Source organism: Xiphophorus hellerii, chromosome 16 (genome assembly GCF_003331165.1).
Source record: "Xiphophorus hellerii strain 12219 chromosome 16, Xiphophorus_hellerii-4.1, whole genome shotgun sequence".
Lineage (NCBI taxonomy): Eukaryota > Metazoa > Chordata > Actinopteri > Cyprinodontiformes > Poeciliidae > Xiphophorus > Xiphophorus hellerii.
In genome coordinates, this window is record NC_045687.1 from 20,880,258 (window position 1) to 20,907,815 (window position 27,558).

The window sequence follows — 27,558 nt, forward strand, 5'->3', positions numbered from 1 at the left end:
GTCCATATCGAGCACGCTTGATTTCCATGCAAATGAAGCAACGAGGGCAAAAGGAGGGATGCTCTTTGTCTAAGGGGGGGGGCCTTCATCCTGCTTCCCCCTTTGATAGCTGACGCTACCCATTAGCCCCACGGCGTGCTAGCCGGCCCGTCCCATTGCGCCTGCGGCTCTCATTAAGGTCCGATCTCCCGCCGCGAGGACAAATGCCCCCTTTGTGCGCCCACGTTCATTCCAGCGGGGGTCCCCCCGGAGACCGGCGCTCCTCCTAATTTGGAGGGTGGTGTCCGTCTTTGGAGACGCCTGACAAGAAATCCAAACTCTCTCGGCGGGTCGCTAAAGCCGGGGGAAGCGAAGGATCACAACAAAGCTCGGTGAAGTCAGGAGGGTTGGGGGGGGGGGAGCTGATCGATGACCAGAGGTGACTCGGGTTGTTCAACAAAAAAAAACAGATCACGCTCTCCTGCTCTTTAAAAAAAAGGAAAGAAATAAACTTTTAAAAGGTGGAAACGAATCATATTATGCTGGCGGTCCGACACGGAGACTCTTGTTGGAGGGTGGGGGGGGGAAACATGAACAATGAGGTCCAGCAGGGCTTCTCTTCTGGCACAGCAAGCCTTGATAGAAATACAAACTGGTGCAAATGAAGCATGTAATCAGATTAGAGCTGAAGCTCTGGGGAGGCTGCTGGGCAGGCTGGGAATACAGGCGACAAGGCCGCAGGGAGAGCTGGCAAAATATCTGGAGTTTACATCAGCGGCGGTCTGATCTCACCGAGTTCGGCTCATGTCAGCGCCTGCGCTTGAAATACGCTAACGTATCATTACACGCCCCAAAGAAACGGCTCGGCTGAGTTGTTATTTCATCAAATCGCTCCCAAAGAAAGTACATTTGGTGTGGCAAGTATAAAAATGAAAGATCAGTTGGAGTGCTGCAGAAGTCAAAAATGTTCTGGTCGCTCACCTGATGGCTCCTCGTAGCTGCTGTAAGTCGATGTTGGAGATGCAACAGGGATTTCTGGAAGACAGAGATGAAAATTACACATTTTTGTAACAATAATAATAATAAAAAAAAATGATTAGGTTTTTTAAAAAGATTTTAATTTTTGAAAATTATTCTTTGCAGAATTTCACCAAAGAGCACTTAAAAAAAAGAACTTAAAGAAATTCCTTTTCAGTTTTTTTTTTTTGCAAAAGTATTCACACCCCTCAGACATTATAACACATTATCTCATAATTACTACAGATTGTAATGAATTCCTTTGGGGGTGGTAAAGCATAAAGATTCAGAAATCCAAATTGTGGTCTACGTTCCAAAAAACAAAACAAACATTCAACCTAGCATTATGCTGCCACCACCATGCTGCCCCTCAGGGATTCAGTTGAACATATCAAAATTAAATCACACACTTTTTCATTTTTAGGTGGCTTCTGAAGGCAGCATGTTCTGTCTGTTCAGTAAAAACGTAAGGAGAGTTGACCGCAAATGCACGCCACACTTTTCTGATTTTTTTTTTTTTAAAAAAAACAACTTATATAATTTTCTTAAATACGGATCGTGCCAAATGTTTCCTTACGCCGCGTGAAATTACTCGTATGACTTTGCGCGCTGTCTGAGATGAAATCTGACGAAACGTTTTCTGCTAAAGAACAGTCGGTATTATTTGAATCAGCTGTGCAAATTTTTCTGCATAATTTCATTTTATTTCCTTTAAATCAAACTCAGAAATACACACATGTTAAAATCACTATATCTATAAATAAGCTGGGGAAGCTCTGAGCTTTTTAAGCGTCTGCTGCAATGTTAGATATTTGAATAAGTGCATGTACACTCAACTATGTGTTGCTCTGTCAAACAAAATTCCGATAAAATATGTCTTAAAGGTTTATGGTTATAAGATAAAATGTTAAAAAGTGAAGAAAAGAAGCATGAACCCATTTGAGAGATTCTCTCTCTCTCTCTCTCTTTTTTTTTTTTTTATTGCATCTCTGCTGTAGGGTTTTCCATAAATGTTCCCCTCTCTCTGCACTGATTGTGCTGGTCTTGTTAAATTCGTAGCTGGCAGAAAGTTTGATATCGCTAAAAACTTTTACAACATACCATTAAAAAGGAAAAGACATTATCTGTAAAAGAAAAATACATATACACGAGAAACCAAATACATTCACAGTCTTTGGGAACCCTTTGACCCCCCTCTGGTTTTCTACCTTGTTAGAACCTTGGTTACCACACTACGTCCAGTCATGTTCGCCTCGGCGACACGGGGGGACAATAGCCGGCGCGTCCTCCTTGACATCCCTGTTATCTTATCCGTTGGTGGCAGCCGGCTACAGCAGGTACTAGCGGCCTATCTCTGCTCTGCATGGCGTTTATTGCAGAAGGTCTGGAATCTGCAGGCTGCAGATACGGCCAAAAGAACACATGGGCCGCCGCTCCTTCCCTCGGAGCGGCTGAGGAGATTTATTGCGAGGGGGGACCGTTAGCGGGCGCTGAAGACAAACACGGCCGCGTCGCTCGAGCCCTAACGATCTGTTTGTCCAGGCTGGTGGTTTAAAAGGCTGAATATCTCTTGGGAAGAAAAGGATAATAATAATAATAATAATAATAATAATGGCGCTGGGATACGACAACAATGCGTAGTCGTGGTTTGGTAGACGATAAGCGGGTGAGAATTTCCTAATCTTTAGGCTTTGGCTTCAGAATTTATAGCTTTTATACACATGGACCGTTTTTTTCCCCCTCCATTTTGCCACGGTGGGTTTTATTGGGATTTCATGTGACAGAGCAACACAAAACAATGCAGAAATGTGAAGCGGAAGGAAAAGGAAGCAATAAATAAATAAAAAATCTAATTTCTTTGTATTTTTGCATTAGAAATCACAGCTCACTAACTTCCCCTTAAATGGAACACTTTGTAGTATCATCTTTAACTGTCAGGATCTGTGTTTTCTGTGTTCATTTAGAGTTTTTTGTGTCCTTAAGTCTCTTCGTTGTCCTGTCCTCCCCTTGATTGTTCCCAGGTGTGTCTCGTCTCTGTGATTACCCTCCTGTGTATTTAACTCCACCTGTGTTCCTTGTTCCTCGTCGGGTCCTCGTCAATGTTTCGTCAATGTTTAGTCTTATTCATCGTCAGTGTGTCCATGTTCCTGCCGCTCGTTGTTTGGACTGTGATTTTCTTAATTAAATCATCATTATTCATCTTACCTGGGTCCGCTGCATCTGCCTCACCAACCCTCACCACACCTCATGACAGAAGGACCCGACCAGACCGATGGTGAGACAGCAGCTCATGGCCCAGCACGACCCGGAGGTATGGTTCCAGCAGCAGTTGGAGTTGGCTCAGCGGGATCTCTACAGGGACGTTGAGATCCTGCCATCTCCGCTGCTGCTGGAAGAGATGGGACTGGTGTCGGACTACACCCTGGCGATTAGCCAACGCCAGATCCTACCAGTCCCCACCCCAAAGCCCTCCGGATTCGGCCCCCGCCGTTACTCACGCCGGGGGAGACAGCGACGTGAGCCGCCGGTGAACCCGGCCCCTCGTCGCCTTCCGGATCCGTCACCTCCGCTGTCAGCCCGGAGACGGCGACGTGAGCCGCCGGCAGACCCGGCCCCTCGTCGCTTTCCGGAGCCGCTACCTCCGCTGCCAGCTCGGAGACAGCGACGTGAGCCGCCGGCAGACCCGGCCCCTCGTCGCTTTCCGGAGCCGCCACCTCCACGGTCAGCCCGGAGACAGCGACGTGAGCCGCCGGTGGACCCGGCCCCTCATCGCCTTCCGGAGCTGTCACCTCCGCGGCCGGTTCCAAGGCTTCGCTGCGGCTCGCCCCCGCGGCCGGTTCCAAGGCTTCGCTGCGGCTCGCCCCCGCGGCCGGTTCCCAGGCTTCGCTGCGGCTCGCCCCCGCGGCCGGTTCCAAGGCTTCGCTGCGGCTCGCCCCCGCGGCCGGTTCCCAGGCTTCGCTGCGGCTCGCCCCCGCGGCCGGTTCCAAGGTTTCGCTGCGGCTCGCCCCCGCGGCCGGTTCCCAGGCTTCGCTGCGGCTCGCCCCCGCGGCCGGTTCCCAGGCTCCGCTCCGGCTCGCCCCCGCAGCCGGCCCCGAGGCTCCGCTCCGGCTCACCTCCAGCCGGCGCACCCGAGGCCGAATCAGCCGGCGTTCCAGCCGGCGCACCCGAGGCCGAATCAGCCGGCGTTCCAGCCGGCGCACCCGAGGCCGAATCAGCCGGCGTTCCAGCCGGCGCACCCGAGGCCGAATCAGCCGGCGTTCCAGCCGGCGCACCCGAGGCCGAATCAGCCGGCGTTCCAGCCGGCGCACCCGAGGCCGAATCAGCCGGCGTTCCAGCCAGCGCACCTTCCGAGACTCCCAGTGTTCCTTCCGAGACTCCCAGTGTTCCTTCCGAGACTCCCAGCGTTCCTTCCGAGACCCAGACTCCCAGCGTTCCTTCCGAGACGACTCAGACTCCCAGCGTTCCTTCCGAGATGACTGAGACTCCCTGTGTTCCTTCCGAGACCCCCTGCGTTCCTCCTGAGACCCTGACTTTCTGCGTTCCTCCTGAGACCCTGACCTCCTGCGTTCCTCCTGAGACCGAGACTCCCTGCGTTCCACCCGAGACCGAGACTCCCTGCGTTCCACCCGAGACCGAGACTCCCTGCGTTCCACCCGAGACCGAGACTCCCTGCGTTCCACCCGAGACCGAGACCCCCAGCATTCCGACCGAGACCCCCTGTGCTCCACCAGAGACCCTGCCTCGGGGGGCTCGTCGTCGCCGTCTGTGGGCGGCCCCCGGGACTCATCGCCACCTCCAGCGCCGCGGACGGCCGCCGGACCGCCTCCGTGGTTCCCGCCGCCGCGGACGACCGCCGGACCACCTCCGTGGTTCCTGCCTCCTTTGCCTCCGCCCACCCTGTGGGTAGTTTTTTGTTTGTTTTTGGACTCTTGGCCCCTCTTGTGTTTCCGCCCACGATGGTGGGTAGTTTTTTGTTTTTCTGGACTCTGGCCCCCCGTCCAGCGCCCCTCCGCCCACCCTTGTTGTGTTTTTGTTTTTTCTGGACTCTGGCCCCCCATCCGGCGCCCCTCCGCCCACCCTTGTTGTGGTTTTTTTTTTTGGGCGTCTGGTAGCCGCCCTTGAGTGGGGGGTACTGTCAGGATCTGTGTTTTCTGTGTTCATTTAGAGTTTTTTGTGTCCTTAAGTCTCTTCGTTGTCCTGTCCTCCCCTTGATTGTTCCCAGGTGTGTCTCGTCTCTGTGATTACCCTCCTGTGTATTTAACTCCACCTGTGTTCCTTGTTCCTCGTCGGGTCCTCGTCAATGTTTCGTCAATGTTTAGTCTTATTCATCGTCAGTGTGTCCATGTTCCTGCCGCTCGTTGTTTGGACTGTGATTTTCTTAATTAAATCATCATTATTCATCTTACCTGGGTCCGCTGCATCTGCCTCACCAACCCTCACCACACCTCATGACATTAACAAATTTTAAATTGTCTCTACATTAAAAAACTGGAAACTTTGTCCATTCTTCTTTGCAAGATAACTCAACCATGACCAGACCGGATGGGGAGAAGCTGTGAAAACCAATTTTCTTTTCCATTTTTTCCATTTTATTTCTTCTTATTTATTTATTTATTTTGAAAGTGTCTTCTCTGGCTGCACAGCAATCAGAAGCCAAACAGATTTACTTTCACAAGCGGAGTGTTACAGCGTAGTTTTTTTTTTTCTTCTAAGAAAAAGAAAAAAAGCAAGGAAAGCCATTTTCACATTTCACAGATTCTCAATTGCAACCTAGGCCTGGACTTTGATTAGGCCATTCTGACGAATGAATGTGTTTCAATGTAAACAATTTCATGTCAACTCTGAAGGTGGACAAAGACCAGCATTATGCTGCCACCACCATGTTTATCATCCTCTTTTCCACTTTTAGACGTTTGAGGAAGATGCTCAAAACTTGAGATGTTTCCTCAAAGTGGTTTAAGTTTCTCCATGAACTCTCCTCTGTGTCTCGATGTCCAGGACGCTGTTGGTTCGCTAATATTTTTGAAAAAAAAATCTCAGAGGCCTTTGTAGGATTTATACCGAGATTAAATTACAATTTTACGCCATTACTCTATTTGAAAATTTCGGGATTTCTGAAGTCATTTGATTCCACAGCAAGTAAATGAGGCACAATACAAATGTGTGCCTTGTTTGGGACTATTTTATTCTTATTTATCTTTCATATTTCACAGTTATGCTGCGTTTTGTTGGCCTGTTATATAAATTTTTGAAAAACACATTAAAGTTTGTGATTTAGATTAGTGTTAAGATGATTTAAGTGGGATCAAAGTTTAGGATGTCGATGTTGAAAGCAATTATGTATTTTTTTTTTTCCTGTGTAAAAAATTAGGGCTGCATCGACTGGAGTTTTCTGACTGCTCAATGATCTTTAAGAAGCCTGGCCTGCAGACTAACATTTTTTTTTTCCTGAAATGTTGCTACATATAGCAAGAAAGTTGCTGAGTTGGCAACAGTTTGGTGACTATTTTGAACTGCAAACATGCAGACATGACCTGGTTGGCCGGTCTGTCAGTCGAATCTCTGTCATGGCAGAGCAAGAGAGGACAGCGGCTGATTTTTAGGTCGATGAGATTGGTGGATAAGATCGGATTCGCATGCAAGCATCGATCGATCACAGATTCCCCGGAAATGAAGAGAATCTGCCGATTTATTGGCACATTCCTGGTCAACATGTGACTGCTTACTTATGCACGGTGCGATGGGGGAGCGGCTCTGCTGGTAACCCTTGGCGCAGCGGTTGCAGGTGATCCCCGTCACGCCGTCCTTGCAGGGACACTGGCCTGTTGTCTGGTTGCACGTTTTCCCCGCCGCTCCGACCGGATGACAGTCGCACGCTGCGGTGGAGAGGAGAAAACAAGAACAGAAATACAAACATTGATCTGTGAATAAACAGAAACAATCAGAGCAATTAATGGTTTGTAAGAAATCGTTGACTCTAGCCGGGCTTTCCTTTCAGACATTCCCAGATGTGGAAATGGGCCTTCCACCAGCGTAGAACCTCAGTCCAATTAGCCCGCTCTCCTCCACCCGTCACGACCGTAGGATTCTTCATTAGCCCCGCCTCCTGAAGCCGCGCAGAGGAGTAAATGACTCGATAAATTATAGGGCTTCCTCTTTCACCGCTAACTGCGTCTGGGTGCGTGTCCGATCGCCAGCGTGTGAGCAGTCCGCCGTGATCAGACAGGCTGTCTGCCTTCTCGGATTGACTTTCCGATGTGAAGCGTTGTGTTTTTTTTTGTTTTTGTTGGCGGCAAACACGCCGGCTGAATAATGTTTCCCATTAATAGACAAGTGAAATGTACTTCAAAGTCTGTTTGGGCTGCACATTAAATGTGAGAAATTTGTTGTCGGGTTTGTGTGTGTGTGCGTGTGTGTGCAGGATTGCATGCCAAAGTTTTACCATAAAGCCCGTGTTTGAAGTCAAAGCCCAGCCTCGCTATTAGTCCCGCGTGTATTATAAGTACCAGCCGAGTCATCCTGAAGAACGGGCCTTGAAGTGGTCCGGCTGATGCCGGAGGTGCTTGGAGCTGGAACGTCTCCATCAGCGTCGTAAGGTTCTGTTGAAATCTGTCTGTGGGAACGTCACACCGCTCGGCTGCTCTGTCGGGACTTGAATTCTAGGAGTTTCTGGCAAAATACGTCTGACAGAATCCGGCCCAGAGGTTGACGTGTTTTAGATGCCGGGTTTAGTTTTGTTTCATAGGAGGGTGGAAAAAAGTTATTTATTGGGGACGAAGACATTTCTTTTTCATTTATGAGAATAAATTCACAATATTCATCCATCCATCCATCCATCCATCCATCCATCCATTCTTTTCTAACACCCTTGTCCCTAGTGGGGTCAGGAGGTGCTGGTGCCTATCTCCAGCTAACGTTCCGGGCGAGAGGCGGGGTCACCCTGGACAGGTCGCCAGTCTGTCGCAGTTCACAATATTATGAGAATAAATTCATAAGATTATGAGACTAAAATGATAATATTGTGAGAATAAAGTCACTATATTGCCAAAAAAAAGTTGTACAATTACATGTAAAAGTAAGGGGTTTCCGTTTTTTTTTTTTTTTAAATCAGTCATTTTTTTTATTTGTTGCTTAGGAGTTATCATAAAATTGCGTCTGCAGTCTACTAATATTACAATATTTATTCAGATAGTATTATGACTTTGTCCTTTTGTCATTACAAGTCACATAATGTTATGACTTCTCGTACGACTTTCCTTCTCGTAATATTATGACTTTAATCTTTGTAACTTCATTTTTTCCCTTGGCCTTGCCCTAATACTTCGTCATGTTTGTTGACTTATGAGGAAAAATTCATAAGTGGCCTTGGCATTTGTATTGAACACTAATGGCAATACAAAGTAAGAAAAAAAAAGAAAAAAGTATCGACTTAATTATAAAACTAATCAATTAAAATGGATAAAATGATGCAACAGATTAAACTGTTGCATCTTTTGAATCTTTAAATCAAATCTTTGAATGTTTCATTCAAAGATTTGAATGAAAAGATGCTATTCTGATCTTTTTTTTAACTAGTACATGTGCAAAACTCTTATTTTAATATTATATTGCCATTTCTAAAGTTGTCACTCACCTCTGCTTTTTAAAAAAAAATTTTTTTATGTTTTTCTACTGATTTTAAGGTCAGCCATTTTCAGTCGTTGTACGTTCACGTTCTAAAGGCGACTCTTAGAGAGATGTTAGCAGTAGTTGATGCGTCTCTGTCCCGTGTTTACTGGGCTTTTGTTCTAATCCTTACACACACACCACCATTACATGCTGTGTGTTTCCCACCCTGCGTGTCCCGTTTGCAGCAGTTCGGCAGCAAGCGAGTGAAAAAGGCGCCAACGTCAACACGGAGATTCAGAAACAGCCTCGCGGGACTATAGATGAGAATCGTTTTTAGCAGAATGCAAGAGTTTCTGGCTGCTTGGAAGTAAAATATAAAGCAATTAGGTGTGGCTTAGGCTTTTACAAGCAGGCAATCATTTTAATGATCTGTTTTTACTGAAAGTCTCGCCTTTCTTTCTTTTTTTTTTTACGATGGACTAAATACAAACTGAGTATGATTTTCCTTTTTGAAGAGCTAAATTATATGTATATATACACATGTATATATAAACGCTATGAAGTGAAAACAAAAAAATGTTGATTTTCACATTTCCTCCCGCTTTTCTGTTTGCTAAACACTGAACATTTACGCGATTGGACGGAGAGCATCGATGAAAATTGGTTTCAAGTCTTGCCACAGACACTCAAGTGGATTTGATCCTGGACTTTGACTGGACCATTATAACGTACGAACATTTTGAATGCGCTCCACCTCAGTCTCACTCTCAAGTCTTCTGCTGTTTATTCGTCTTCCCGTCAACCCCGACCAGCATTCCTGTCTCTGCCGAAGCATGATGCTGTCATCGCCACGTTTCATTTCATACTTCGTTTCAACTTAGCATCCAGCCCAAAAAGTTCAATTATGGACCTATTTGACTATTTACACTGACATCAACCTGCATACTGGGATTTGTTCAAATTAAAATTCAAAAATAACTTACTGATCCCAAAGGAAAATTACATAAACTGTTCAGGGGTAACAGAGTAAAGGGGGCCGGACACAAATGGACGCCGTACTTTTCAGATTTTCCTTTGAAAAAAACGATAACCATTCATCATTTTCTTTCATAATCATCAACTATGTTTTGTATAGTTTATTATTTTAAAAAATCTAAAAAAACAAAATGCATTAAATGGGTGTGAAAAGTTTATGTTTATTAAATGTTGGAGTTTCTCCATTGTTGGCGTTTTTAAACATTTTCTTGCTTATTTCACCTCAAACTTATTTCTTCTTTGTTTTCTGTGTCTGTCACTGGTGTTTATATTTAGATCAGTCTAAACTCAGCTGCTTATTTACTTGTGTTTAGATTTTACTGTGTTAGCTTATTCTCTGTATCCAGATTTATGTTCCCCAGTGTGTTTACTCCTCCCTTGCTCTTCTCGTGCCATATCTCTCCCTCTTTCTCTCTCTCCTTCTCCCTCAGCCCGCCTGCCTGGTCTCCCCTTCAGCTGCGCCCTGTTTCCAAACAGTCACTTGTCTTTTTATCTACTAATCAAGACGCCTGGTACATAAGATCCTCATTCTCCATTATTCACAGCTTCTAATTAAATACTCATATAATAACAATAATTCATATATATAGCCTGAATTATGACAGGATATATGCATAATGGACATTTTTAGAGTGCAGCCATCTTTTACCATACTATACCAAATGTATTTAAGAAGCACTTTAAACACCCACATGACCAAATTGCTATAATTTTTTTAGCACGTTTTTGCCAAATGTTTTTTTTTTCCCCTTTTTGCCTAAAACATCTTTTGGAAAAGAAAAGTTTGTGATTTTTTTTCCCCCCCCAAAATTACTTTTGGCATTATTTTAGGAAGATGACGATATAAAATAGTAAAAATAATAAAATATTTCCCTTCAAACAAAACGCTTTCAAATGATAGTAGCAGCAATGGTGATCTGTTGTCTGGAAGAAAAAGAAGGATAAATTGTTGGATGAATTAGTACAATTAGTGCCCAGAAACAAAGAGTGCTAAAACTTCAGCAACATTTGGACCCCACTTGGAAGCAGCTGCTTAGTTTAGTTTTGTTAGACTCCCTTACTGTATCATGACATGTAAAAGTACACCAGGAAAAATCACAACACTAACAAAGCTTATATATGTCAAAAAACATTGGTTTTTTTAAGTGTTGACCCCTTTTCCAAACACTTTTTACTAGACGTCGCCCAGGTATTTCAAAAATTCTTGATGCAAAACAATTTCTTTTAAATATTTTGAGCAATTCTTTCCTTTTTTTGGTTATTAAAAACCTTTAAAAAAAAAAAAGTCAAACGTCTTGATTTTGAAGCTCCGGCGGACGGCTTGGAGAACCGAATGGTTGCCGAGGGCTTTGGGGACTGCAGTGCAATGAACCGTGCACCACCCTCGTCTCTGTGGACTCACTCGAGGCTTAACTGCCAAATTTATGGACGGAAAACGTTGGAGAAAAAAAAAAAGGGAGGAACTAAAGTGGTGGGAGGTAAGAAATGTGATTCTCCAAGAGCCATGTTTACACTGCTCTTGATGAGGAGCGAAGCTGTTAATCTGCATGGAGCCGTTCAACGCTATCCACTTTTCTTTTTTGACTCAAAGGTTAAGACTGCTGAGATGTGAGGTGTTGAGTGGGGAAGTAGGTAGTTGGGCGAGGAAGGAAAGCAGGTTTCCTCCTGGCTTCGTTGGCACCGCGCTCTATCTCCTGTCCAACAACAGCAGAGCGAGACGGGCAGCTGATTTGAACAATAAATATGGCGGTTTTTAAACTGATGTCGCGACGGCTCGTTTTTGTCACCTGAGAAGAAAGGCAGCAATCAGACTGTTTGGATTTGATCCCAGAGCAATGAGTCCGGGCGGGCGGGCGGGAGGGGGCAAGACGTGTTCAGGTTACTGTTTGGGAAAAGGTTTCGCAGAGATGTATGGGTATCGCTGTATCATCAAGCAAAAGGGGGAACCTTGTGTTAAGCTAACCTGCTTTTAGCTCCAACCCCTCCAAATGGAACCACTCCCAAGGATAACTTAGGGAAATGTTTAGGCTGGAAGTCAGGCTGTCATGTGTTACGCTAAGTGCAGACTATCTGTCAGGCTTGTGTTCACTATAACTGCACCTCAACTGAAGACCAAGTTCTTCTATGAACTCTTAAGTGACATAAACAAGATATGGACACTGCTTAGTGGGCCGAAAAAAAGGCCAACTGTTGTGGCGTGCAGCTGGAAATCAATGCTGCTGTTCCACCCAACAGAAGATAGGGGCGCCAGAGAACAGACATCAACAGTCTAATTTAGCTTGACAGCTCAGTTAGACGGTTAGCACAGTTTAACAGTTAGCGCAGCACAGCTTGACAGCACAACTTAATGTGGCAAACATGGATGTGAATAAAGCAGCTATTGCACACTCCGACTATTCATGGTTCAATGTTCGCAAATTTTTCTGTGATTTCTGTAATTCAAAACGTGTACTGAATTATTTTGTGGAAAATCCGGCAAGTTGCACATTTTTTCGTCGCGCATATCTAAAATATTTGAAAGAAAATGCAAAATGGGAAGCTAACATAGCTATAGCATGCCAATTAGCATTGCCGTTTGCAAAACGTCCAATCAAGAAGTTCCATTTATTTTCCTTGATGCTGATTGGCTGTACTCCCAAGTGCGATAATAATAAAGAGTGTAGCTATTAGCTTATGTGGTAGGGCCAAGATGGCTTCCACTGTGCATCATACTGCATATTAAGGTATATTTTTTGTTTGAGATAAACTATAAGTGTTTTTAGAAGGTGTCTGAAGCATTAGCAGATTTTAGCTATGGTCGCTAATCCATGACAAAACTGTATTTTATCTTTGTTTTCAGCTATACAGACACATGCACAAGCAGTTAGCGCACTGCTAAGATATTTTACCGGTAAGATTCCAGCCAGAGTGGCAGCAGTGTGTTTGCACGGGGTCCGTCTTTACTCCCAGAGGTCCTTCCACACAGAAGGAGCTCAGCTTTTGTCTCCCCCATTTTAATTCCTGCCAGCCTGGCCTCAAACCGAGCGAGTGCGCTCACATCTGTGCGTCTGCGTGTTGGTGTGTGTGTGTGTGTGTGTCTTTTTTCTTTTTTTTCCCTGTACACGCGTATGTGTACTTGCCGAGTGAACAGAGGAGAATGCCGATTACCTGTTTGCTATGCTTGTCTTGTGAGGCGTTCATGGAGAACCTCAAGCAGTAAATTTTGGAATTGCCCGGGTCAGTTCGCTGTAGATCGCCTTAGTCCGCTTTTTCCAAAGGAATTTGATTATTACCTGAACCATGTCAGCAGTTTCTTCTTCTCTCTCTTTTTCTCATTTTTTTTATAAAGTATTAGCTTGCCTGTCAAACTTAATATTTTCCACAAATATACACTGCTCAAAAAAATAAAGGGAACACTTAAACAACACAATATAACTCCAAGTAAATCAAACGTCTGTGAAATCAAACTGTCCACTTAGGAAGCAACACTGATTGACAATCAATTTCACCTGCTGTTGTGCAAATGGAATAGACAACAGGTGGAAATTATTGGCAATTAGCAAGACACACTCAATAAAGGAGTGGTTCTGCAGTTGGGACCACAGACCACTTCTCAGTACCTATGCTGTCTGGCTGATGTTTTGGTCAGTTTTGAATGTTGGTGGTGCTTTCACACTCGTGGTAGCATGAGATGGACTCCACAACCTACACAAGTGGCTCAGGTAGTGCAGCTCATCCAGGATGGCACATCAATGCGAGCTGTGGCAAGAAGGTTTGCTGTGTCTGTCAGCGTAGTGTCCAGAGGCTGGAGGCGCTACCAGGAGCCAGGCCAGTACACCAAGAGACGTGGAGGAGGCCGTAGGAGGGCAACAACCCAGCAGCAGGACCGCTACCTCCGCCTTTGTGCAAGAAGGAACAGGAGGAGCACTGCCAGAGCCCTGCAAAATGACCTCCAGCAGGCCACAAATGTGCATGTGTCTGCACAAACGGTTAGAAACCGACTCCATGAGGATGGTATGAGGGCCCGACGTCCACAGATGGGGGTTGTGCTCACAGCCCAACACAGTGCAGGACGCTTGGCATTTGCCAGAGAACACCAGGATTGGCAAATTCGCCACTGGCGCCTTGTGCTCTTCACAGATGAAAGCAGGTTCACACTGAGCACATGTGACAGACGTGACAGAGTCTGGAGACGCCGTGGAGAGCGGTCTGCTGCCTGCAACATCCTTCAGCATGACCGATTTGGCAGTGGGTCAGTAGTGGTGTGGGGTGGCATTTCTTTGGAGGGCCGCACAGCCCTCCATGTGCTCGCCAGAGGTAGCCTGACTGCCATTAGGTACCGAGATGAGATCCTCAGACCCCTTGTGAGACCATATGCTGGTGCGGTTGGCCCTGGGTTCCTCCTAATGCAGGACAATGCTAGACCTCATGTGGCTGGAGTGTGTCAGCAGTTCCTGCAAGATGAAGGCATTGAAGCTATGGACTGGCCAGCCCGTTCCCCAGACCTGAATCCGATTGAGCACATCTGGGACATCATGTCTCGCTCCATCCACCAACGTCACGTTGCACCACAGACTGTCCAGGAGTTGGCGGATGCTTTAGTCCAGGTCTGGGAGGAGATCCCTCAGGAGACCATCCGCCACCTCATCAGGAGCATGCCCAGGCGTTGTAGGGAGGTCATACAGGCACGTGGAGGCCACACACAATACTGAGCCTCATTTTGACTTGTTTTAAGGACATTACATTAAAGTTGGATCAGCGTGTAGTGTTATTTCACTTTAATTTTGTGTGTGGCTCCAAATCCAGGCCTCCATTGGTTAATAAATTTGATTTCCATTGATGATTTTGTTGTCAGCACATTCAACTTTGTACAGAACAAAGTATTCAATGAGAATATTTCTTTCATTCAGATCTAAGATGTGTTTTTTGAGTGTTCCCTTTATTTTTTTGAGCAGTGTATATTAGCCCATATAAAAAGTATTCACTAATTTGGATATTTTACCCTTTCACTGCTTTTACAAATCAATCATGATCAACATAATTTGACAAAAAAAGGAAAAGATTAAAGAAGTCATGTAATGTCAATGTGAAATCTGAATTAAACAAAATAATGAAAAATTAAAAAAAAAAATTAACACAGATGATTGCATAAATATTCAGCAGTTGTGGTCCCATATCTAGATGCCAGAAATTTCCGCTAAATTTAGCGATGATGTGAACAGCTCTTTCCAAGTCTTGCCACAAACTCTCTGTTGGGTTGAAGTCTGTGCTGCTACTGGTCCACCCCAGAACATCCACCTTGTCCACTTCCAACTGGTACAACTCAGGGTTTTTCTTTTCCCTTGCAGGGCATCTAAAACGCTGGCCTGCGTGTTTCAGATGCGTTTTGGTTGCATGCAGCTGATTCAAATAGCTGTATGACCTCTTCTGCATGCCATCAAGTGCTGCAGAAGCCTGTTAATCATCCACTTATTCAAGTCAGGTGTGTGGACGAAGGGGAAACACCTAAAACATGCAGGGCAGTGGTCCCTGAGGACCCTGAGGAATTGAGAACCAGCTGTGGCTGGATGTCTGGCTGTCTCTTCAGCGTAGTCGTGGCAACCTGGTGACCTCTCCATCTTGTACACTCTCTCGGGTTGTGAGGACGGCCTGATCCAGGTAGATTTAAACACAAGGCCATATTCCTTCTATTTCTTGATGACGGATTGAACTGAACTGCATGGGATGTTCAGTACCTTAGAGATCGTTTTGTATCCATTTGATGAATTAGGTTTGTTACTTTGAATGAGCAGCATTATGTGTTTTCCAGTCACAGAGTGTCATTTTATAGCACAATCAAATTACTATGATACCTTCAGTTGTTATAAAAATGCTGCATATATCAAATATGGCTTAAAAGAAACTTTTACTTTATAACTTGCGCCTTGAAATATGGACTTTATCTTTTTAAGAAACTCCTGCTCTTTCTGAATCTCCACCTTCAGGACGTCATCACAACATGGCTCCTCTATTTACCTATAGTGAGGAGTTCCATGGGGTGCTTGCTAATTGGTGCTAGCTAGTCTGAAGGAGCAGAGTGGAGAAGACGTGGCGTTCTCTGTGGAAACTCACTCCAGCTCAGAGGAGGAGCATTTTTCACAGCTGAATGGTTGCCATGGAAATTAAATGATTTCTCAAACATTCATGAAAGAATCAAGGCAACACTCCAGGTATGTTTTTGCTGAGGGAATAACATTATAACATGATGTGGAGCTCAAAAAAGTCCACTTTACATAACACTTGCCCTTTAAAGGTGGTGAATATTTATGCAATTCCTTATTTTATTTGACATATTTTAATCTAATTGTCATTATTTTGTAGAAATTGGTTTTCATTTTAACATCAAAGGGTTTTTTTAAGCTTTTTGTGTCAAATTTTGTTGATCATAAATGATTTGTGAAAAAAATAACAAGGGTAAAACATCATCTTACACTCAGCCTCAACATGCATCTTTTCTGGGTCGTATGGTCTGGAAACAGGCTTCCACTGCTGCGCTGACGACCGTCTGTTTTACTATTTGTGTCCGCATCTTTTTCTGATCCTATCATTCAACTCCGTGTCTTCCTTTCAGCAGTGTCATGCAAAGCATCTGTTACCTTTGCAGGCTCTGCGGTGAGAGATGGACTTGGTCATGTCCCTGTAGTAGCCCTCCTTGCAGTAGTGACAGTGGCGCCCCGCTGTGTTGTGACGACAGTTGAGGCAGACGCCACCGCTCCTGCGGCCGGACAGCTTGTACAGCTCCATGTTGAAGCGGCAGCGGCGGGCGTGCAGGTTGCAGTGGCACGCTGGGCAAAAACAAAGGAGATGGCAAAAAAACTCAAATCCCTGGCATTTGTGGAACAAAGACTCTCCATCCTCTGCCATGAGCACAAAAAAAAAAAAACATGACATCCCTCTGACACAATGTGATGTAAAAACTGTTGATTTTTCAAAGTGTCTATGACCTACAGATGACATATTCTAGATGAATGTTTTATTTTGAGCTTTGAAACTCAAAATAAAAGTTTTCACAGCTGTATGGTTGCCATGGGAATTTAATGATCTCTCAAACATTCATGAAAGAATTAAGGCAACACTCCAGGTATGTTTTGATGAGGGAATAACATTATAACATGATGTGAAGCTCAAAAAAGTCAATTTTGCATAACACTAGTGGGATGCAAAAAATACTTTTTTCGCCTCCCACTAGTCACTGTCAGCAGTGACTTCACCACCCAAGTTAAAACCTACCAAAACCATTGAAAATTCAAATTTAATCCTTAAATTCCCAAAAATATTCTCACATCACCATGTCTGTATGTGGAATAACACAATTGCTTCATGAAATCTCTACACTCAATTGATTTTGTACAAAAAAAAATTGCCTTCATGGTAGCAATATTACTGATACTGACAAATTTGTTAAAAATTCCTAATGCGTCCACAAAAAAATCTCAGAATATTCACCTGACTGGTTTTTTTGGTACAAAAACTATCAAAATTTCTCAATCCACCTTAATCTAAAATTTTTTCAAAGTACAATTCAAAACTAGCCAAATAGCAAATGTTAGCAGAACAGACCCAGGTATCAATGTTAGCCATATTGCTCTTTATAAACTCTGTGATGCTGTGAGAGTTCAGGTGAAACCAGCTGCACACTGTTCTAAAAAACAAAACAAAACAAAACATCATCCTCCTTCTGTCGTGTTCTTTGTAGTTTCCGCCAGTAGTAACATCCGCCTGTTGATCATGTGACTCATGTGAAGCAGAAAAAAGTTGTATTTTTGTGAAATGCATCTATTTCGATGCACCACGTCATCCTAGCGCCTAAAACTCTTAATCGGAAAGCGAGTTTTCTTCAAAATAGATGTGTTCTAATTAAGCAAATTTAGTTTTTGAATTTCAATTCGTTTTGGGAAACGTGGGTATTGTTGTGCTCACCTTCGCATTAGACTTTTGCTATACTTGATGCCATCACACTGTGTCGATTTACAAAGTAAAGAAGAGCTGCATTTTGATGTTTTCAAGCTACATCCTCTTCTGAAATCCTTATACGTCTCGGTTTAGTTTTACGTGTAAGTTGACCATTTTTTTCATTTGACTTCATCACAAAAACATTCTTAAGAGAAGCCCTCCTCCCTCCCTCATAATACCTCACATTTTGGTAATCTCTCCATCGGTGCGTCGGCCTTACTGGCATTACAAAGAGATGCAGGCGATAGGGACGTCACATATGCTGCGGATTTATCAGCGCTCTGAATCACGTAAAAATGGGCTAACATCTGCCATTGGAGACCAGGGCTGGCAGGTGGTTGGGATTCAGAAACCCTTTCTCTACATTGGGGGCCCGGACACACACACACACACACACACACACGTGAACACCCACACCGTCCACAGAGGTGTTTGGCAGCTGCCATGGGCTTATCTCTCTCACTTCCCTCCCCAAAGCTGATCCAACATGCTCTTTACCAGCTTTGAAGAGCTCCCCCCTGCCCCCTCTCAGAGTTTTGCTGGCTTCTTATCCCAGATGTTATCTCCACTTAAGGGAAGTGTGAGGAAAAACGCAACAGGGATCTTTTAGTGCTTTGTGTGAGTGGAATGCTGAATGAATCCACGGCAGGGACGTCTCAACAAAGAGATATCTACTGGAACAATGCTTCAAAATTCAGAGGAGTAATTTGCCTGCAGCTGATGCCAGTATCTCTTAGCACTGATAATGGATGTGGATTTTTGAACAAGCAGAAAAACTTAAGAGATTAACCTTGTGTTTCAAATCTGCACTTTCTCACCACCTACTAAGTAATCAAAAGTAGCATACTTCGCAATTTTAAAATACTTTATTTGCATCCTACTAGTCACACGATTAAGGATGTTACTACTGGTGGAAACGACAAAGAAGACAACAGGAAGTGGAAGGAGGATCCTGGCGCGACAACAAACTTATTCACAGATGATTTTAATTGTGTTTCTTATTTAATGGGAACACCATAATTGCAAAACTGCGGGGCGGTTTTCAACATTAGCGGAATACCGACAAAGTTTTGCGCATATTTTTTAATGGAAATGCAGCTACTGTTGATCATTTTGTCTCAATTTAATCCCTGGTTGAGGTCGACTCTCGTTGCTAATGAGATGCTTTTTCTGAAGCCAGTTGGTTACACTGGATTTTACTAAGGAGTTTATGAGTAAAAGGAGCCCAATATACGTCCATGCAACACTTTTCAGATTTTTATTTGTAAAGGATTTGGAAAATTGTGTACGATTTGCCATCTGCTCTACGTTGTAGTGGCTTGTGACAAAAAATTACAATAAACTGTTTGAGTACAATGGTATCACGGAGCATACACTTCATTTGGATGATGATATATGATATTAGGTTTCGTTGAGTTTTTTGAGCCTGTAGTGAAATGTTGCCGTGGAACAGCTGTGTGCTGGGATTGGACATCCACACACACAACGTGCCTTTTCTGGATGTGAGTCTATTTGCTTTCGAGAGCCTACTTAGAGCTACGCCGCTCCAATCTATTTATGTTCAAGTGCCATTTTATCAGGCATCGTACGGGGAGACACAGTCACCCCACCGCCTGCTGGATTCGAGTGTTCACTGGGTCTGTACGAGAGAACGCGGTTTGGGAATGTTTGGAGATGATAAACTCTGATGAAGATTGTATTTTTTGGGCGCCTTCGAAGGAGACTTGAATTAGTAGTGATCTGGAAGGAAAACAACACTTCTTCCAGGGAATGAGAAAGACTCAATAGCAGCCTGGTTGGTTTTTATCCATTTACTCCCTAACAGCATCTGATCGCATTCAGTCACTCATATCGGGATCAAATGACGTTTGCCAAATCAAACAGGGTTCGTGTCTCGTCTCGGTGAGATAGGAGTGACATATTTTAGTTGGTTTTAGTGATCAGGACAAACAGAGGAACACATGCAGAAACTGCATTCACTGGGAGAGCGCTCTGAACAAACTATAACACTGTTAAAGTGCTTGCATAACACTGTATGTGGGTGTTACTGTGTTATGAGAGTTGATCAAAAACCATTAAGTGCCTTTTGCACTTGCTATTCAGAGGTTTCTTTAGCACCTTGTTGAAGCACAAATTTTGTATATATTGCAATGATTTTACAGCTTATACAAGGTTCAAATATATTCACAGCATTTGAGTCACAACTAATAACTGTTATTTTTTTCATTATAACTTTATTGAGATAAACGAACGTAGCTGTTGCTGTCGAACGCAATTCCGCTCAATTCTCATCTCCCTTCAGTGTGCAGTCTGGGATTCCTTCCATTGACTTGGATTCTCTCCCACAAAGTTTCAACCGGGCCAATCAGCGAAGAGAAGGAGAAGTTGTGAACGATGATGTGGATTTTCTGCACTTTTGGAAGTATAGTTCTTCTTCTGTAGTTTTAGCGATGACAGCGGAGGGAGTAAAGGAAGCCATTCAGTCCGTGTTGACCACGCCTCCAAATATTGAGTTAATGCTAACAGCCGCGTCGTTGTATTTGGCGCTTCTCTCTTTGCAGTAGAGGATGGTTGTTTACACCGTAGTCAACTTCCGGTAAGCTAATTACGCATGTCATGGGTAAACGTTAGCAACTGGGTAAAATGTAAAACTTCAACAGAGTCCACGCCTCCAGGAAATAATTGTTTATCAATAGCAGAGAGTCCAGAACCTCTGTACGAAGTGAAGTGTAGAACAAGGGACGGCTTTCATGATGCCAGGTCAGAGTTAAAGTGATGATGGATGGAGATAAAAACAGCGAGGAATAAAACCATCTGAAGGCAGTAAAAGACTTCAGACTGTCTCTGGCTCTGGCTGACACAGGTTAGATAAAATATTCATGTTATGTGACCCAGACAAAGTCAAAATGTACATCTAATTGCAAGTTATTTGCAAGAATTAGCAAGGTTCTTCATCCATCTTGAACAAGTTTGAACTAATTTTAAAAGAATTGGCAAAAGCTTCAGTCTCTAGATGTTCAAAGCAAAGACTCCCTCCGTAGGTGCAGTTACAGCTGCAAAAACGAATGCATACATAAAATACATTTTGTTTGTGTTTGTAGCTTAAAATGTCTCAGAGGAATAAAGACTTTTGCGAGGTTCAACAACCCAGACTTCCACGATAGGGTAACTTTTCCCTCGATCTGTCGTTCAACAGCCGGCCACTTCACTGCATAACTATAAATTCTGTTGTCAAATGTAAAATCTACCGAAAGTCGGTGATCTAAAATCACTTTCCATAATCAGACATATCCCAGGATTCCCAAAATGCTCTAACGTCCAAGAATTTATCATGAAAACATAAGCTTAGCTTGTGTAGCTATAAAGTTACACCCTTCTTTACAAGCTTGGCTTAACATTTTGTTCTTGAACAACCATAAAAATCTAAAAGAAAATATAAAACTGTATTCCTCATTAAAAAAATATATTAATTTTGAGAACTTACGGTTTCTGTACGAATTTTATATCAGTGGCTCTTAACCTTTTTCCTGAACGGCCTTCTCTTCCACCCCCCGAGCTGTCTGCAAGGCCACGGCTCACACACTTATGAACAAAGGTTAGGACAATAACCCTCTAATTGATTTTTTTTATTTTAGTCGTACCAAAACATTTCTCTTTGCTTTGGCAATATTTAGTCGCTATGATTCAGCTTCAAACAAGGTGAGTTTGTAAGTGGGGATTTTCTTCGGCGCCTGTGATGGAAAATACAAAAACTGAGTTAAAGACTTGTCATTTCACAAACATGCTTGATGCAGTTCTGTGTGTAACAGCAGCAAGTAGTGCAATTAAATCCAACACCTTGAGAAAAATATGAAGAAGTTCTTATTTTATCGCATTTTTCACAAACTCCAGTTTAGGAGTTTTGCTTTTGTACAGGGAGATCAAAATAAAAGCTGTATAAATAAAAGAGTACATCCTCCGCTGCCATTGCTAAAAGTACATTATTGTGTTGCAATGTCCTATTCAAAGTCCAGATTTAAATCCAGCCGCACTTTTGTCAAAATCCATCTCTGTCCAATCTGACTGAGATTGTGCTACTTTAGAAAAGGATTGGGTAACAATTTCAGTCGCTACGGAAACCTGTCACAGTTAAACTCCAAAAGACTTACAGCACCTCTAATGTTATCTTTTTATTTTGTAGTAGGAAAAAAAAAAAAGCCTTTTCTCCAATTATTCCCTGCTATGTTTTTCGGTAACCGGCCAAAATGTGAAAAAGTTCAAAGGGTGTGAATATTTTTGCACATATGCTAACCAGACTCTTTGCCATAACGGCCCACCCAGGAGATTGCTGTTTGGCGCAGAAACCCCCTGCTTGGGAATCAAAGCTGGATGTAATAATCATCAGCTGATAAACTCGCAGCATTATTAACAGTTGTCTTCATTTTCCCTGCTGTATTTCACTATAAACCCGTATCTTAAACTCTGCATGCAAATTACGTAAGAATGCTAAATTACTCTAAATGTACTTTCTTGTTTTGTCGTGTCTCTCAAATTAGAGTCACTAATTGTTATGGCTTTCACAAAAACAGGCGGTACTGTCGCAAAGCAGTGCGTTTCTTTTATTTTTTATCATTTTATGGCTTAACGTTAAGAACAAGTTCTCTGATTCTTCGGCCAGAGGATCGGCTGCCGCCTGACGCGCGAATCCCCCCACAGTAAACATTTCAATCGTACAGCACTGCGGCAGCTGTGATTTTCATGAGGACAAAGGCAACGAAAGGGATCCGGGTAACAAGTGCTCCAGATGATGATGACTCACTTTACAGGTTTGCGGACTGCTTTTGATGATTCCAGAAGAAAATGTAAACAGTGAAGGGAAAGCAACTGTAGCTGAACAGAGAGATTTCTATCTCTCACATAACTGATAGCGTTTGTGCGAGGGCCTCCTGCCCTCCAACTGCGGCGTCACATAAATATGTAAACTATGAAAACATCGAGCCAATGCACGCTCCGTGTTTCTCTTTAGTCTGGCCATAAAATGTGGTGGCAACAATAACTGTGCTGGAGATTTTCGTAAGCTGGAATCCCTGGCGACGTCAATGAAGGAATTTCGTAAAGAGGAAGTCAGTGAGATGTTGCTGAACATAAAGTTCTCTCCTGTCTTTAAACTGCGGCACTAATGAGCCGATCTCACTATCAAAAGCTAATTTATTTTGCGATCAATAGGACGGAGTTTATAGTATCCTGCTGCGTCGTGAGAGGGTATGTCACTTTCTCGTCCTGTTTCATATTAGTCTTCGTATTAGCCGTAGTGGACAGCTATTCAAAAGGCAGTTTGTTCTAAATATCTGGTCATTGTAACCTCAGGTACATTTCCTCTGAATCCAAAATAGCTGACAAACAGCCACACTTGTTGAACACTCGAGGAAGATCCTGTCAGTCCTTCTATTTTTCAAGAACCCTAGAGCTAAGTATGATGGCATGCGCCAACTTGTAATTAATACTTTCATTTGTCTAGTTTCAAACAAAGTCTATTGTGAATAAGTAGTCATTTTACGATGGATAAAGTGGACGTCTTTCATCGTCAAGTATATTTATGACTTCGATCATAGAATTGGTTAATCTTTTCTTGGGACTGTTTTTGGTAGTAGAGCCAGTGCATGTTTGCTATATTATATATGAAAATTATTTACAAACAGTATTGTGTAGTATGACTGTATTTAACGTGATAAATTTCTTATCATGATAAAGAATTTTGATTTATTGCTGTCACAATACATTCCAATTAACGATGTTTACAACTCCCTGAAACTGTTTGCATTGTCAGGATTGATAGTCTTATTATTTTCTCCACTGTTTGTTCAACAAAAGCACCAGTGAATATGAATAAATGTGAAAACACAGTTACCGTGGAAAGTTTAGCTTTAGCAAATCAAGCTTCTTCTGTTTTGATGTTTTATTTTCTGTTTTATTTACTTCTTTTCATTATTATTACCATAATATATTTTTTTTTTTTCTCTTTGCATCAATTTATTCTATTGTGTTATCGTGTTGTACAGCAGTTTGGTGCAGTCTTAGCCTGTTTTTGAAAGTGCTTTATAAATAAATTTGACATTGACATTGAGACATTGGTGTCGTAAAGAAGCCGATTACAAATGAGAATGTTTTTCCAAAGCACTGTTTGTGTTTGTGGGGCTATGACTGCTTTGACCCACAGTCGCCGTCATGCAGTGACCTAAAAAAAGATGTAATAAATAGAACTTTTCCTCATTTTTAATCATTATCTCAACAGTAGATAAAACTTTAAGTCTATATGACCCACCCCTTCCTACATGTGGAGCAGCTTGTCAACACAACACCTCAGCCTCATGCAAACTCAAACCACACATATACTGAAGGCCTTCTAAAGTCTGACTAACAGGTTTACATGGTGACTTCAGTGTTTGAGGACTCTTTCTCATTGTTTTGTCTGATTGCAGGACGCTTGGGCAATAGCCTACAACAATTTTTGTGACACCACCATTTCTGCCCTGCGGTGACTCTCTACATGCTTATAATGGCTGTGCATGTGTTCCAAATTATGTCCACTCCAACCATTTCTTCTGGGTTTTTTTAGTGTACAGTGCACGGCAATCTACATTTACACACACTTTCTGGGAGACCTCTGAATTAAGAACCTGGCGTAATTGAAAATATGTCAAACAAAATCATTTCTAAAGGTTAAAATCAATAACCCTGTAGTTCAAAGTGCTGCTGTTGTCACCAAAGTTGTACGATAAGATTCTCTTAGCTGGAAATTGCAGCGTTCTGCTGTACACTATTTTGAGAGAGGATATGCTTTCCTCCTGTGATGTGGTATTATGAGGAAGTACCTCCTTAATATTTCTGCAGGAGCCTAAGGCAACATCAATAATCACAGTAATCTGCAGCTTCAGTCTGTGTGGGCCTTGGGATTAAAGGAGCATTCTTAATAATTTAGTGTTCTGTTGTAAATGCATGTCAGGAGAACAAATTTATAGCAAAACTAGAAGCAGGAATGTCTATTTTAATTCCCCCAGGAAGCGTGTTTGACTGGCTGTTCTCTTAAGTTATCACGTACATTTTTCCACATGTTTGGTGTCAGAGAGATTGTTTTCATATTGGCTAATCAAGTGTCAGCAACGTGTTTAAGAAGTCAGTGGTTTAAGAAGCTATTTAATAGGACTATTGAGATATGTCAGTGTTTCATTCAGATTGAGATATAGGGTGCTGTTTGAAAAGTTAGAGAAGCGTTGAAATAAGAGAAAATAATGAGGATTTATTTTTCAAAGTAAAAATTTCATCAGGTTATTCATTTATAAATTACACAGTTTCAAAGTATATATTTAGTTAACTAGCTAACTAGCTAAATATTTGAATAACACTGAAATTATGACTTTGAAAAATGAAACCCCCATTTTTTCCTCTTACGACAGGCTAAGTGACACCAAAAAAATTACAGCTAATTTTGGACTGTGTAACTTTGCAAATCGCACTACCAAAGTAAGAGGGAGCAGGACTTTTAGTAGATACCAGAAAGGTTAAATGGAGCACAGCGAAATTGCTGTTTTAATGGTTTGACCTCTCTACTAGAACATACTGGAATTAGAAATGTTGACAACTTTTTGGGAAGCTCTAATTTAAAGCAGGTATCTACATTTTCATAGGGGACATTGTTAAAATATTGTCTTATTGTAGTTCTTAAAGAGACATCTCAAATTTATTTGTTTATTTGTTACCATCCTTGTTTTCTCTGGATGCAAAACACACCAATTCAAATCCGAGCATTAACGCTACTTACTAATTACGTGTTTCTGTTACCGCTGTCACATATTGCCTCCCCCTTTCACACGCGCTCCAAGACATGCGCAGTGGTTTCCTCTAGGCGGCAGAAGATGTCTGTCTAATCGTCACGTCAGTAATAGAAATCCGCTACATAAATCATGGGATATGGCGACATGAAAATTCAGCAGCGCTTCGCTTTCACAGACGTTAGGGACTACGTCCAACTTTTATCGTCACTTAGAAAAGAAGCTCAAAGAAAGGTAAGCTCTGTGGACGCCATGTTAGCAAAGCTAGCTGTACAGAGGACAATTGTGTTTAATATGAAAAGAAGTTGACACTTACTGCGTTGAATTATTGTGCAGAGGTGTTGACTGACGTGTTGCACATATAGACCAAGCTGTGACCAAAAGTCTCCTATATGGTGATGAGGCATTCACAAATGATCCGATTCTTCTTAACGGCTCTTTACTAAGAACGATAGGAGTGGAGCCTCACTGAGAGCCGTTCTTTGTTTATCTGATGCTCTGCGTACACTGTAGTAGCTATTATTATTTTATTTAATTAAAATACATATATATATATAGCTGATATATAATTGAAAATATTACTAAAATTATATGAGTGCGATATATTGCCACTTTTTATGAGCTGGATGCATTATTATACCTCTGGTATAAACTGATCCAGTAAGATTTAGCCATTTGTCGTGCTAAAAGCCAGAAGGTAACCCTGAACCTGGTTTGTATCATGCTGAACATTTGGATTATCAGCAGCTTACCTAAAAGAAAAGGCTTTTGTTTGTTTTTTTTTACCCTTAGATCCATTAAGAAGAGACATTTCACAGGTAAACAATCCGGGTGTAAAGTGTCATGGTGATGTCATCACTATTTCCTGTTGACAAAGGCTCCAAAAACAACCTCTGACTTCAGACTTTCCAGGACCTTCTTGTGGTGGAATAGTCAAACCTTTGCTACAATTGCCATTTACGAGTTGATGTTAGTACAATTGTCCTGCTGTGAGGTCTAATAAAGACGTCTGCAAGCCGGCAACCCTCCTAGTCTATTTGCACGCTGCTCACATGTTGATTATTAGATATAAAATGTGTGCCATGCCTCTCAGTCATGACAGTTTGCCTTTGGTCTGTCTGCAAACAGCCTCCCCACTGTGTGCGAATTAGTCTCGTCACAGACTTGCAGGCTGAGTCCCGCCGTGCAGAGGGGGCTAATGTCATGGTGGTGGTGGTGGAGGGGGTTGGGGGGGGTTGGAGTTCCCTTTCTTTACTAGCACTGCTCTGTGATCTCTGATGGGGATCAATTAGTTGAGCAATCAGCCCGCCCTGAGCTTTTGTGTGAGCAACTGCTTGTAAACAGTTTGGTTGCCTGGAGAACAGGGAATGCACTGGCTGAACATAAACAGCCACCCAAGTCAGGATTGGCTGAGGTAGCTCTCTGGGCTCCTTCTCAGCCCCATGGATGTCATTAGGTAATGTGAAGTGACATCAGCCCATGCGCGGGGCAATTAGCAAAAGATTAGCTTTGCAATCATCGGTGTGGGTTAAGTTGTTAGAGGGATTTCTGACAGGAACAGGAGTTTTCATTACCAGGCTTTAAAGTAGATCTCCGATCACTCCACCAGTTAACCAGGCTAATAAATCTTGTTGGCTCTGATGATTATACTTTATACGTGATAGGTTCCGTCAAAAGAAATAAATAAATATCTCATTATCTACACTGTCTGTGACTCCAATCTGCTCTGAATTATGACTTGTTCTACTTGCAGAAACGAAAGGCCTGACAATTTCTAGGGGCTAGAGCTTGTAATTGTGCAATCTGTAATGGCTGGAGTTATTCACTTTCCTCTCTAAGCAGCCACTGATAGACGCTGCCAAAGATAACACGCCTTCTTTTATGAATAATAATGCATAGTGGCCAGCATATCAGCCCATTTATCCTCTTGTTTAAGGGCTGGGAGACGTCCAGGGGAGTGGGCGTATACTTCTCGTCCAGTTTGCTGGAAAGGACGCAACAAGCTCCCCTGAGATCTTTGCTGCATGTCAGCCCTGTTCTACCACACTTTGGTCTTATTTTGATACAGTACAGTAATTCATTAAAGCTGCAGTGCTATAGCAGAAAGAGACTCAAAGTTCAGGATTTACAGTATCTTGAA

The 27,558-nt window shown here is 42.9% G+C and overlaps 1 protein-coding gene across 2 annotated transcripts in view; it reads right to left on the reverse strand.

Moving 5' to 3' along the window:
• Positions 1-27,558, reverse strand: part of ntn1b (netrin 1b) — a 62,359-nt gene that overhangs the window by 12,607 nt on the left and 22,194 nt on the right. For both annotated transcript variants that reach the window (XM_032588020.1, XM_032588019.1), the window contains exons 3-5: positions 16,254-16,442; positions 6,723-6,872; positions 961-1,014 (exon numbers count right to left, since the gene is read on the reverse strand). In XM_032588020.1, the coding sequence (XP_032443911.1) occupies positions 961-1,014; positions 6,723-6,872; positions 16,254-16,442 (393 nt within the window). The remainder of the gene's footprint in view (positions 1-960; positions 1,015-6,722; positions 6,873-16,253; positions 16,443-27,558) is intronic.